Raw genomic sequence first — 14,953 nt, 5'->3', positions numbered from 1 at the left:
AGTGGGAAAAATAAGATAGGAAATGAGGTTTAAAAAAACCAGACTCCAGAGGGCTTTGAATGCTCTGTTAGGAGTTTGTGGTTCACATGAAGGCAAAAAAGGACACACTAAATTTTTAATACTATGATTGAGTCTCTTTTGAGAGCCAATGGATTTTTGTTGGAATAGTGAATACCTGAAGAAGAGAATTCTGATAAGGTTTTGTGATAGATCTGGTGAGAACTGATGACCTAGGGTCAGTGAGAAGAAAAAAGGAATGGATACAGGGAAGATGCATTAAATTAAAAAAGAAATTATGACATATTTCACCCATTTAAAAAGTACCCAAAACTGTATGGTTGGTACAATGGACATTTGTTAATCTAACAATGTTAAAATCTAACAATGGGCATTTGTTATTTAATAATTTTTTTGATAGTAAATCATTACAAATAAAATTGAAAACACTTTTTCCATCAGATTCCTCTCTTTTTCTCTCCAGAGAAAACTGCTTTTCTGAAGTTTTTGGGTAGCCTTCTTGTTCAAATTCTAATACTTCTATTACACATGTATGTATTTATACTCAATAATATTTAATACTTTTTGAGTGTTTTGAAATTACAAAAATGATATTTATATTATTTTACAACTTGGTGTTTTTCATTCACTGTAAAATATTGGGGGTTTTTCATGATGATAAATATAAATCTGGTTCATTCAGTGTACTTTCCAAATAACTCATTTTATCTTATTAATTTACAACAATTTATTTATGTATGACCTCATTGTGGACATATATGTTATTTCCATTACCAGAGGCATTAAAGAGGAAAAATTAATTGTATTTGGTGATATATATTATCTCACATTCCCAGTTCTGTAAGACATTAATTTTCTCCATTCTACAGATGGGAAAGGGTCTCAGAAATGAAATGTTTGTTACCTAAGATCATCAAGTATTAGGTGACAGAATGTGAAATATAATTTTTCTGATATTGAACCCTATACTCACTTCATTATCCCATGCAGCTTCTTTAAAAAAATAATAAAAATAACTGCTGTTATAAAAGTGAAAAAGAGATGACGTCAATGAATAATGGAATCATATACACAGTCTATCTTTAATATGAAGTCCCAAGTGTAGGCTAGTGTCCCTGATTCTACATTGAGATTGGTGATCAACCTCAAAATACTTTGACTCAAATGGGGCACTCAAGCTTTTTACTAAAGATACAATAATTCCTGTAGGTACTGGGTAGCTTATGAAGAAATATGACGGAAGAATAGTCCTACAATCTGAGTTAAAATAAAACACTAGAAGCAGAAAACTACTGAAATTGAAGGAATCAAGAGCGATTTCATGAAGGAGGTAGGACTTGAATACAGCCAACATTATAGAGGCTTCTAAGTGGTTAGTTCATGCTGGAAACCTGTTCAGGGGTCTCAGTTCCCTCTGGAGAAAGAAAGGTGATTGGAACTGATTAAATGGGCACTTCATATCATGAATCCATCAAAAAGCCTCTGTTCCAAATAAGAGTACTTACTATAACAAGTAAGGTAAGAATAAGTGTTTCAGCAAATGCCAAGTTCCCCAGGACACAAAGGTACGTTAATTAGTGATAGAAAATTGTCAGGAGTGACTAATCATGGAGACCAAAGCAGCAGTTACCAGTATGTCAATAAATGACAGCTGTCAACTATTATAGGGCTTTATCGTTCTCCCAACAATTCCCATCACATGTCTTTGTTCAAGTTGTATCCTCAGGAAGTTTAAATAAAAGAAGAAATAAAGCAGAAAATCAGAGAGGGGACTGATCTTTGAGTCAGTAAACCTGGGTTCTAGTATAAGCTCTAACACTAGGTAAATTTATGGTTTTGGTCAAGTTATTTAACATATTTGGATATTTATTTCCTGATCTACAATGACTAGAGAGTTTAATAAATAAGGGATATTGAATTTATCAGTAGGTCCCAGAGTTGACCTCATTGATTTCAGTCTCTTTCATTAAATTGAAATCTTTTATTTTAGTCCTATTCTCTCTTTTGGTTTTCCTAGGGGCAAAAATTTCACTTTCCTGAATTCCCCAGACTCTTGTCTTTTCCTTCTTTCCTTACATAGTCAGTGTCTACCGGAGCAAATACATTTTATTCACTCTTTCAGCAAATATATGTTTCTGATTCTAAATTTTTGATACACTGAATTGAAGAAGATAGATATGGTTCATAAGTTTATGAGGCTTGCAGCCTAGTTGGGAAGCAGAAATTAAACAAATAATAAATTACATTTGTGGTAAGTATTACTAAGTAATACAGTATTCTTTGAGAGCAAATCAATTAAACTTATATAAGATAGTCTAATTAATATAATTAAATAATAATGAATATTATATTCATTTTTATTGAAATATATTTTCTGATATGGAAGTTTGATGCTCCCTGTTGGTCAATAGTATTTAATTTTCTTCTCCATTCACTCACTATGTCTCACGTGTTGAGTGCTATTAGGGCAAGTGAAATAAAGAGTAGACTAAACATTTACAGAATATTTATACAGCCATTTGATTATACATTAATTATTTTACTAATTACAATTTCCTAGGTAAATAAACAGACTTAAAGAGTTTAGGTAATTTGCCCAAGATCAAGTTGTCAATGGCTGAAGACTATATATATATATATATATATATATATATATATATATATATATACACACACATATATATATATGTCTTTGTAATCGAAATTCAAAACCAGTATTCTTTTTGCAAAGCTATGATGTAGCTCTAAATATAAGTAAATAATTACAACAAAATGTGATAACTCCTTGTACAGATTTGTACAAAATGGTTTCCACTATGCTATCCATTTAATAGTTTTAAGCTTTTCAAATCATGTTCTAAGTACTCTAAGGCAATGTTTCTCAAATTACCTTTGTGGAAGGATAAGGTTTTTCTTTAACTTCTAGTGTTTCATAAACTATGGCTTTGGTAAAAAAAAAACAAACAAAAACAAAACAAAACAGAAACATGAATGTCACTGTAATGTCAAATTGCTAGAGAAGTTTCTAAATATTCATATACTCTGTATCTAATATAACACAAACTGGTAACAGACAGTTGATGGACCTACACCTCTCTGTGATTAGTTCTTTGGGATTGGGGTCAGAAGATATCAGTTTTAAGCCCAAAATTAAAAATTTTATGGTTTAATTCCTCTTACTCATGTTAAACATCTTGTATGTCATGAATAATATTGGAGCATCAATCTTTGGAGGAAGCAGAGGGTTTTAAATGCAGAGAGAAGTTGGTGATAAGGACTGCTCCACATGACAGTCACTGATTTCTCTGTGTGATCACATTTATTGGCCATAAGCATACCAGGGTCAGTTTTAATGATAAAGTAGAAATAGGCTTCATAACGTTGACTGCTCTTCTTCTAATTTATGAAAATAATTATCTAATTTATTAAAATAATTATCATAATTTACATTTTTTCTTATTATTCTCCTTCAGGTAGCAATGCCTACAAAGCCAATATATGGAGCAAATCACACTGTGGTGTCAGAGTTTGTGTTCCTAGGACTCACTGATTCTTGGGAAATACAACTTCTCCTCTTCGTGTTCTCCTCCATGTTTTATGTGGCAAGCATGATAGGAAACTCCCTCATTATTCTCACTGTGACTTCTGAGCCTCACTTACTCTCCCCCATGTACTTTCTGTTGGCCAACCTCTCCTTCATTGACCTGGGAGTTTCCTCCGTCACTTCTCCCAAGATGATTTATGACCTTTTCAGAAAGCGTAAAGTCATCTCCTTTGGAGGCTGCATTGCTCAGATCTTCTTCATCCACATCATTGGTGGTGTGGAGATGGTGCTGCTCATCGCCATGGCCTTTGACAGATACGTTGCCATATGCAAGCCTCTCCATTATCTGACCATTATGAGCCCAAGAACGTGCATTTCCTTTTTAGCGGCTGCCTGGATGACTGGCCTTATCCACTCTATGGTTCAACTGGCTTTTGTAGTAAACTTACCCTTCTGTGGTCCTAATGTGTTGGACAGCTTCTACTGTGACCTTCCTCGGTTCATCAAACTTGCCTGCATAGACACCTACCAACTAGAGTTCATGGTCACAGCCAACAGTGGATTCATCTCTGTTGGCTCCTTCTTCATTCTGATCGTTTCCTACATCGTCATCATTCTCACTGTTCAGAAACACTCTTCATCAGGTTCATCCAAGGCTCTGTCCACACTTTCAGCTCACATCACAGTGGTAGTCTTGTTCTTTGGTCCTTTGATATTTTTCTATACATGGCCATCTCCCTCTACACACTTGGATAAGTTTCTGGGCATCTTTGATGCAGTTCTTACTCCTTTCCTGAATCCTGTTATTTATACATTTAGGAACCAAGACATGAAGGTGGCAATGAGGAGGGTGTGCAGACAGCTAATGAGATATAGAAAGATCTCTTAAGTGATGCCTGTATTGTAAAGAGCCCTTGTTGACTACTGATGTTCATAACTGATGGTCAAATTCAGAGAGAAGCTTTTCTTTGTCCTACTTAGATTTTATTATACACACTGATATTGAGTCTATTTTGTCTTTCACTTAGGAAGGAAGGACATTCACTTCTGAAAAGAGAAAAGGAATTACATATGAAATATTTTTAATCAACATTTATAGAAATCTTGAGCCTTAATTCCTAAGGAATAATATTTATATGAAGTAATTATTACAGATACAAAACTGGGCATATTTATTTAAGGCCTTCAGAACAGGGAGAACTCTGTCTCTCTTTTTAAAAGAAGCCTGTCTCACAGACAGGAATTCCTATCAGTACCTAACAGGGGTTTGCTAAGGGAAGACTGAACGGAGTCTTCGTGTTGTAATGCTGCAGCTTGGCCACATTCTACCCCTCCTTTGAGGGAGCTGTTCTTGAAATACAAAAAACTGGGAAATACCAGGATTTTTCTCTATGATTAGCATTATGCTACTCAAATCCATTAAAATTTAATTCCTCTTTTCTTTCTAATTCTTTCTTTTCATTTTTCCTCAGCTACATGTGGTCTCTGGGCTAGGAAAAATTTTCTCCCACCCTCTCCTTTCTGAGGCTTTCTTCTGTCTCTTTCTCCTCATTCTATTATTTCTCCTTTTCCCAATTCCCTGAATTTGCTGCTCTGTCCCCTTTTAATTCCCCTTACGGCTGTCCCCTTTAAATTATTCTATGTATTTATTATAAATGGCCTCCTCAGCAGTTCCATACTTTGAAGAAGTTGTTGTTTTGCTACAGGAGTTCAGCTGTGGTGTGTAAGTGAAGGGAGAATACCTAACTGGCAAGGGGAGGGTCACTTACAGAAGTGGCTTTCATATTTTTGACTGTGACCCACAGTAAGGAATACTGTATACATTGCAGTACATACTGTGCCGCCTCCCCATAAGAAACTGAAACAAAGTTTTACATAACTTTTATCCCAGCACGAATAGGTGCACATTTCACAGTGGATTTGCCTTCCTGTCTGCTCTCATGGCTTCACACTGTGTCAACTTAGCTAAACCAGAACTATGTTTCCAGAATCCCTTTCATGTATGTTTCCATGTTAGGCTTCACCACAGTTAAAGTTTGTGTGAGGTTTGGAACAAGGAAGTGAAGCAGTAGCCATTTTGGTTCTGAAGACCAGAACAGGGCGAGTGCGTTACAGCTCAGGCCTGCTGCTGGCTCACCTGCTGCTGTGGGACAACACCTTGGGCCTGCAGCTCCTCTGGCTCCTACTGGGTTTCCACCTCAGCGCCTCCAAGTCCTGGGCCAGGTGCAAGTGCATCTTCATGATGAAGAGCATCAGCTTATTCAGGTCACCTGCATCATCAAAACTGGAAGCAGTGAGAGACAGACACACAGTTCTAGGTTATCCTTGGTCTCCTTCGCTTCCTGCCCATTTTCCCTTCCGTATTGCAGGTTCTGCAGGCTGCAGACTCAGCATGAGCTTCAGTGGCAATAGACTTACACTGCTTAATGTCTATTCCCTACAACAACTCCTTTATTCTAAATCACTCACAGTGGTTCTACCTTTCTGATCAAACTCTGAATAACACACCCTAAACATGTCTGCCAGCCCAGTCATTTGCAGATTTATAGAACGTCTTATCCTTAACATGGTATCTACATTGAGTTGCATCTAACCAGAGATATATTTTACAGCGAATGAAGTATGAGCTTAGACACATATGAACTCATTGTTCTATTTACATGTTTCAACACTTTTAAAAGCAACTGACTTGATAGTGGAATGGCCTGCTGAGGTGCAGTGACAATGACAATCGCTGGGACACCACTTGGGATGGTGACGTGCTGTCCTACAGCATGCAGTATAAACCTGTGATAAGCTACAGAAGCTGGCTGTGTTATTTTCCTCTTCACAGCTCCTGTTGGGTTACCCTCTTCTGCACCTACAGCTTCTACTTGTGGTCCTAGAATCCACTTCTTCCCCATCTCCCTGTAGCCCCAGAGATCATAAGAGTTCACTGCTCTTGCCAGTCCTGGGTTCCTTTACTGTCCTTTGTTGGTTCTTGTAACTCTGTCCTAACTCTTGTATATAATTCCTTCAAGCAACTCTCTTCAATCACCCATATAAATGTGACATCTTCTCCTGTCTGGATTTTAATACTCTGAAATATCTATAAAACAATGAAAAGAAATGAACTAGAGCCATATGCATTTACATAGGGAAATAGAAACAAATGCAGAGCATAAAATAGATCTGGACTAATACATACTACATGATGTTTACCCCTAGGGAAGGGACCCCTAGGGATGTTTACCCTAGGGAAGAGAGCAGGGACCTTCAGTGAAGGGTCATGATCAAATAGTCATTGGCTTTATTTGTGATGGTTTACTTTTTTTAATTAGGTTATTTAAGTGCTTTCTGTCCAATTAAAAATTATTTTAAAATCATTAGTTGATTATTTTTGCTGCTACTAAGTCATTCTCTGAGATTTTGAGATTTCAGAGTATCCCTTGATCATATTAAAAATTAAAATTTTATCAACTCTAACATATACACTCTTTCCCCCAGCTGAACTGAAACAGCTGATAACATATTTGAAATTTCTCTGTTTCAGACTATTCTGGGGCTTAAGGATAATGTACCCCTGACTGACTGATCACAGGTCTGTTTTATGAAGCATGTGCTCTCCTTCTTCATCAGCACATGGACATGAATAGCCTCTGGTGAGATGCTGGGAAATACTGGAAGAGGTCAGCATTTTAGCTTTGATCTAATTTTATCCTTCATATTTCAGTTTTGCTCAGTTCAACAAATATATATTAAGTATCTACTATGTGACATAAAATGTACAAGGTACTAGAAATACAGAGAAAAATAAAGGTGCATCCCTGCCATTGAGGAGCTTCTAACTCTGTGGGACACGGAAAGAGAAACAGTTTCAATGTCATGAGGTAAGTGTAGCGATAAAGTATGCACAGGATGCACAGGATGCTATGGAAGTACAGAGAGGAGCACAGAGCAGTGGTTTCAACAGTAGCTGTGCAGCAGAATTACCAGGTACTTTCAAAAATACTTAGACCCTTAGCCCATTTCTCAGAGACTTTGATTCAGTCGGTCTGGGGTGGGCACATTTTTTTTATTTTAAAAAGCTTTCTGTCTCATCTCCCACCACTCCCCACCCTGGGCTTAATGTTCATTAGTACTAAATGACTATCATTTCTCAAACATGCCAAACATGCCAAACATGCCATGTCTCATGCTGCATGCTGTTAATTCCTTCTATAATGTCTTCCCAGGGACACCCATTCCTCACCCCTACCCCTATTCCTCTCTCAAACTCGTAAATCCCTACTGAAGAGCTACTTCCCCTGGGAAGTCTGCCCGGTTTCCCCCAGGCAGATTTAAGTGTTCTTTCTTCTATGTTCCTACCCGTGGCATTGAACATGCATTAGTACAGGTATTATCCAGGTTGGATTAAGATACTTCCATGCATGTGTCTTCTCACTGGATTCCAAGCTCCTTGTCTAGAGACTGGTATATGGAAAATGATCAAAAATGGTTTGAATAAACAAGATTATACTCTATAGCACAGGGAAATATATACAAGATCTTGTGGTAGCTCACAGTGAAAAAGAATGTGACAATGAATATATGTATGTTCATGTATAACTGAAAAACTGTGCTCTACAGTGGAAATTGACACAACATTGTAAGCTGACTATAACTCAATTAGAAAAAAAGGTTTTAATAAATAAATTCCTAGCTTTCAGGACACTTAGATTCTAATGATTTTTTTTTCCCCTTCAAATAGCTTTAGGTGTCATTTTGGAGATTGCATATTGCTTGACATTTTTTAGTAGAATATCATCATTTTATTAGACATATTCCTTCACTCCCTCTGCAGTACTTTATTTGAAAGCATTGCAAATGGACAGCAAAGTTGAAAGAAATTTATATTAATACCTGTATACCCACCACTAGATTCCAACATCAACATTTGATTCAATGGAGAAAAGATGATTTCTTTAATAAATGGGTATGCAGAAATTGGATACTCTCAGGCCAAAGAACAATGCCAGGCCCCCATCTTATAACACTTAGAGAAATTAACTCATTATGGAGTAAACACTTAAGTGTAAGACCTGAAAGCATAAAAGCTTCATAAGAAAAACATAGGGAAAAATCTTCTTGACAATGGCCTTATCAAACATTTTTTGGTTATGACACCTAAAGCACAAAACACAAAAGCAAAAATAAACAAGTGGGACTACATTAAACAAAAAAGGCTTCTGTGCAGCAAAGGAAACCATCAATAAAATAAAAATCCAGCCTATGGAATGGGACAAAATATTTGTAAACCACATATCTGATAAACCACATGTCCAGAATGTATATGAAGCCCAGATAACTCAATAGCAAAAAACAAAAATAATCCAACTTAAAAATGGGAAAAGGACCTAAATAAACTTTTATACAAAGAAGATACTCAAATGACCAACAGATACTTGAAATGAGGCTCAACAACACTAATCATGAGGGAAATGCAAGTCAAAACCACCATGAGGTATCACTTCATACCTATTAAAATAGCTAATTCCAAAAAGACAAGAGCAAATATATGCTAATGAGAATATGGAGACGGTGGGTACCTTTTTCACTGTAGTGGGGACGTAAATTGGTATAGTACTGTGAGAACCAGTGTGGAGGTTCCTCAAAAAATTATAACTAGAACTAAATGTGATCCAGCAATTCCACTTTAAAGTATATATGTGAGGGAAATGAAATCACTGTCTTGAAGAAATGTCAGTACCCCCATGTTCATTGTAGCATTATTTACAATAGCCTAGATATAGAAACAACCTAAGTGTGCACTGACAGATGAATGGAGGAAGAAGATATATATACATATATACATATATATGTTTGTAGATATATATATAGATACATATATGTGTATATATCTATATACATGTATGATGTAATCTTATTCAGCCATGAGACAGAAGGAAATCTTGTCATTTGTGACAACATGGATGAAACTGCTAAGTGAAATAAGTGAGACAGAATGACAAATATTGTATGATTTCACTTGTATGATGTATCTTAAAAAAAAAAAAAAAAAACCCAAAGCAAAACTAAAACCTGAACTCATAGAAACAGAGAACAGATTCATGGTTACCAAAGGTGGGTTATGGGTGGTAGATGACATGGGTGAAGGTGGTCTGAAGGTACAAACGTTCAGTTAGAAAATAAATATGTTTGGGGAATTTAATGCACAGGCATTGTAACTAGTTAACAATACTGTATTGAATGAGATGGTCCCTGACAAACAATGGTGTGACTTATGAATTAGACTTTATGATGGTGTGAAAACAATATTCATTGGGTAAACCATGCTTCCAGTTTTGAATTATGATCTTTTTCTGAGCTGGCAATATGTGATATGATACTCTCTCTAGTGGGGCTGGGCACTGGATGTGAGCCATGCAATCACAAGGGCAAACAACTGATAGATTTACAACCATTCTGTACCCACGCAACCATTCTGTATTTCACTTTCAGTATAGTATTCAATAAATCACATGAGATATTCAACACTATATTATAAAATAGGCTTCCTGTTAGATGATTTTTTGCAACTATAGGCTAATATAAGTGTTCTGAGAACATTTAAGATAGGCTAGGTTACAGTATTCTATTCAGTAGTTAGGTGTATTAACTGCATTTTCAACTTAGATATTTTCAACGTATGATGGATTTATTGGGACATAACCCTGTCATAAGTTGAGGGAGACCTGTATTTGAAAGTTGCTAAGAGAGTAGATCTTAAAAATTCCCATTACAAGAAAACAATTGTATGTGAAGTGATGGATTTAATTAAACTGTATGTTAACTATTTTGCAATATACACACATATCAAATCATTATGTTGTATAACTTATTCATATGTTATATGTATATAACATATACAAGGCTTTATGTCAATTACATCTCAATAAAACAGGGAAAAAACATTTTACTATACTTGCTTTATCACGTATCTATCCATCTAGCCATGTATCAATACATTTTTGATGCATTTCAAAGTGAATTGTGGACATCAGTTTCCTGCATTTAATAAATAACATCATTCATTCATATCAAACATTCATTGAGGGTCTGCTCTGTGCTGGACATTGTTTCATATGTTCTGGAGGCATCCCTTTTGAAAGTGAATATTCAAAGAAATCATTCTTTTATAGGAGTGAATTTTTCATTGATTTTATTTTTAAGCACATTTTCTTCCTAGGTTCATTTTGATGAAGGTCCTAAAAGTGCCATAAAGATATGGAATAATTGATGCATTGCTGGAGGTCAGCCATGGTACGCTTTTGGGAATGGAGAACTCTAAACAAGTTTCAAAGAGTAGAGGAGGCATGGCTCACTCCTGCCTACAGAACTTGTGTGCTGTTCCTTCTGCTAGAAATATTCTCCTTTCCCCTGTGTCTCCCATGCTGACTCCTCCTCACCCTTCAGAGCTCAGCTGCTGCGACTATCCAACATGAATAATGGCACACCCTATTATTCACTCCAAAATCATTTTTTTTAACTGTGAAAGAGGTTCAAGCAATTTCTCCTGCCTATTCAGCAATACGGGTGTTTCAGCTGATTGAAATTTATAGTGAAATCCGTATGATTTTGATTAAATGTCTTCAAATTTTCCAGGAATTCTGCCTCAATTTAAACCACCAATGAGGGAATAAGAATTGACAGATAAAATTGCCAAAGGTGATGTTCTTAAAATATCCAGTCTCAGTTTTAGTTTTGGTTCTTCTCCAGTGACCAGTAAAGATCTTTCTTTCAGTTATTCTTTCCAAACCAGTGAGGTTCCAGGGACAACCCCTCTGACCACATGAGCTAAGTTAACAAAATGTAAATACCTGCAGCAACACTGGTCACTGTTCTCCAGTGCTGTTAATTAATTAACTTTTAAAATTATTTCAGCTTTTTATAAGCTAGCAGTGGCACAAGCAGCTCAGTTACCAACGTACTTCTGTTCTGTGAAGATGCTGCGCCTGGGGACAGGTAGGTGAGAAGACGGGAAGTCCAGGTAACAACAGGAAAAAACTGAGCTTAATCTATTAAATTCAGTTTCAGAAAAATAGTCTTAGTGGCAGAATCTTCATTTACAGATATAAATAAATTTTTGGTTGTGAGTAGATAGGTTATAATGAAAAGAAGGAACAGATCTCATTAGGGAGTGTACAAGGGCCTATAGATTGTAGAGGAGGGCAAATAACTGACTCTGACTTTTATCTGATGTTTAGAAGTGTGTCTTAGCCTTCCAGAGTGAAACTAAAGCCATAGAGAGTCAGGGTCAGTACAATACAATGTCTTCAGCACAGGCAATGCATTTGGGGGTTCAAATGATGACTTATAAAAGAGTTTATTTACTTTTATCTCATTCACCTGTTTGATAGGAGTGAAGGAAATATAACCACAGAAGTTAAATGTCAAGACCACTTATTCTGTTTTATTTCTGTATTTATAGAAAAGTTTAAAAAAAATAATCTAGAGGCCAGTTCTCTAGGCTATTTCTTGGGATTAAAACCAAATGATGCACAGAGAATTTGGAGAAGAATAGACTGGTAAATTGTCTTCCTGAGGATTACCCTGACCCTACCTGCATGTCTAATTACACACCTACCATCATATTCAGCTGTGGTGTAGAAAATCTGCTCTAATCGTATGAAAGGAGAATTAATCTTTGTTATGATTTATGTTTGTTTGGCATTTTGGTTGTTTTTTTTTTTCTCCCTCTCTAATTTTAGCCACCACAATGTCAAATAGATGTAGAAAAAAAGGTTGAGAGAAAATAACACATTTAGGAATCCAGGGGAATGGGAATTGATCTTACGGAAAGGTAAAAGAAAGGGACAACTTAATTTAGTTACTTAACTCAAGTACAGTAAGAATTTATTTAAAAGGGTTCTTGATAACATCTGTATTCTAATTTCACAGAGCAACAGACCAATGGACACAGGCTGAAAATAAAGAACTAAAAGTTCACTTAGAAGCAGAGAAGTTTTGGACTGTCAAATTGATGAATCATAAGGATGGTCATACTAGAGAGATACTGAATTCTCAAATAGTTGTCAGGGTGATTTAGATATGCCACTGATATATCATGTGTGCTGGACCAGAAATGCTCTTTATATATGTAGTGGTTTATTTCCAGGGGCTTGTTAGTAGGACACTCATTCTATTTTCTTCAACTATAAACTTAGTAAAGAGGAGAATGTCTTCTGGGAGATTGGCCAAATCCATGTAAATCTTCAAAACAAATGATAGTGTTTAGAGAGCAAATGTTAAAGGGTCACTGTAACTTTAATGGCCTTGAATTAAGAAGAGTATGGTGGTAGATTAAAATCCTGGAGAACAAAAGGTTTTGAAGTTTACCTTTAGAACAAACTCAGTTTAACTTAGAGCAAAAATGGCTTAGTATCACTCTTTCAGGGGAAGTTGGATGCCTTCCTCCAGGTGTGTGTGTTCAACCAGGAGCAACTCTTGTCTTTGAATCTCTGAAGACACAAGCCGTATCCATGTTAATGTCTTCTGGTATCCAGTTTTTGGCGTTGCTTCCTTTCATTTTTCAGAACAGCAGGCCTATTTCCAGACTCCCTATTTTTTCTATTTCCTTATCCAAGTCTTCCTTCTGATGTATCTCTTTTAGAATCATTATACTTGGACAGTACCAGATGTTCCAAATTTATTTGGCTTTTTATACTTTCAAAACTTCCAGTTGTTTAAATAGTTACATATGAGTTAGCCACTGCTTCCAAAAAGTGATCAGAAAAAAATCATTTACATAATCACGTGAGAGACTTGTCATTTCTTATTGTCTGATCTTTGGGGAAATTAGTAGATTGGACTGAAGTACTTCCTATCTTTTTCTTTTATTTGGAACATATTCCTCTGTTTCTTCATTTTTTCCCTTGACTCTGTTGGTTTCTCTGCATTAGAGAAAACAGCCACCCCTCCTAGTCTTGAAGGAGCGTCTTGCATAGGATCTGAAGCTTAAGGTTCAACCCTGCCCAAGCTCTTGGCTGTCTCTCAAACATTTATGATTTTCCAAGCACCCTATTTTATATTTATTGGTCCCGGTAGTTGAGGGGGGTGCCAAGACCTGTCAGTGCCCAAGTGGGAGGACCCTAAAGTCAGGCAGTTCAGAGGCTAGGCCCTTAGGCAGCAGCTTTTAAAATCTGCAAATAGGTACAGTCCTGAGGGGCCACACCATAAGCCCCACTGTCCACGAGAGCCCAGCAATCTCCAGGGGTCCCCTGGGTGGCTTTCGCAAAAACTGGGGCTCCAGAGGAGTATGGTCCTGTCTGGGAGACAGAGGTGAGCTGTAGTGAGGCAGAGGGAGCACAGAGATGCCTTTGTTCCCTGGAGCAGGTCCATCAGAGGCCCCTACACGGGGCCACACCTGAAGTCGCCCCTCAGGCCGAATCTCCAGGAGGAGATAATCATAGAAAGCCTGGGGGTGAGTCAGTCTGCTGTCTGTCAGGTGCCCTGGGGGTGGTAGCCAGCCAAGAACTGTCTGTCCAATTGTTACAGTCCCATGGGACCCAGGAACGGGAGGACCTCGGGCCACCAGAGCCAGGTGCTCAAGGGGCGTCCCTTGGGCGCAGCTGCAGAGACAGGGCACCAGTCCCGTGTGAAAACTCCCCACAGGTGGGGGCGGGGCGGGGGCGGAGGGAGGTCCCGGCGTCTGGAGCGCGACCAGAGCGGGAAGATGGCGCCAGGCTATGTTTAGGAGGCCCCGGACAGCCTCCAGACGTGTATCCAACCAGCTGCCTGCCTCTCAGGCCGAGTCACGAGGACAAGCAAAAAGCAAGCGAGCTTCTCTCATACCGTCTGGGCGGCCCTGAGACTGCGACTCCTGCGATGGGCCGGGCAGGTGAGTCCGAATTCCGGCCCTTTAAGAGCCGATTTTCAGGTGTTATGTAGCAATGAGTCCCGCTGGTTTGCACAGCTAGATGTTTTGGAGGCTTGTCATTCAGGTGCAGGTCTTAAAATCTGGTGGTGCCTGGTGTGGGGTTCAAACCCTTTGCCCCTCAGGGAGAAGCTCTGGGTTGGGAGCTCCTCAGACTGTGGGGCGGTGCGCCGGCGGTGGGGGAGGGGAGGTCAGGAGGAGGTTGTGCCCCGGCCTCGCCTTACCTGCTTTGTTATGGGCTTTTCTCCTTGGGCTGACGTGTAAGAGTTGCTCAGCCAGATTTTAAACCTTCTTCAGACGAAGTTGTTCCACATGTAGCTGTAGGTTCAATGTGTTCACGGGAGGAGGGGAGTCCAGGACCCCCTTATGTCGCCATCTTGAGCCTGAACAGGGACCATCTTTCTACTGTGGATGGAAATCATCAATGAACAGTTTATAATAGGAATAGAAGAGTTTAACTGAAGCAAACTGAGGACTGTAGCTCGGGAGATACAGAT

At 38.0% G+C, this 14,953-nt stretch overlaps 1 protein-coding gene across 1 annotated transcript; it reads left to right on the top strand.

Moving 5' to 3' along the window:
* Positions 1-3,497: 3,497 nt before the first annotated feature.
* LOC116664432 (olfactory receptor 4F3/4F16/4F29-like) lies at positions 3,498-4,517 on the top strand. The gene has a single exon (XM_032482880.1). The coding sequence runs from the start codon at positions 3,498-3,500 to the stop codon at positions 4,449-4,451; it is 954 nt and encodes a 317-aa protein (XP_032338771.1). The 3' UTR covers positions 4,452-4,517.
* Positions 4,518-14,953: the final 10,436 nt, after the last annotated feature.

Source organism: Camelus ferus, chromosome 6 (genome assembly GCF_009834535.1).
Source record: "Camelus ferus isolate YT-003-E chromosome 6, BCGSAC_Cfer_1.0, whole genome shotgun sequence".
Classification (NCBI taxonomy): domain Eukaryota; kingdom Metazoa; phylum Chordata; class Mammalia; order Artiodactyla; family Camelidae; genus Camelus; species Camelus ferus.
This window is presented reverse-complemented; position numbering and strand designations above follow the sequence as displayed.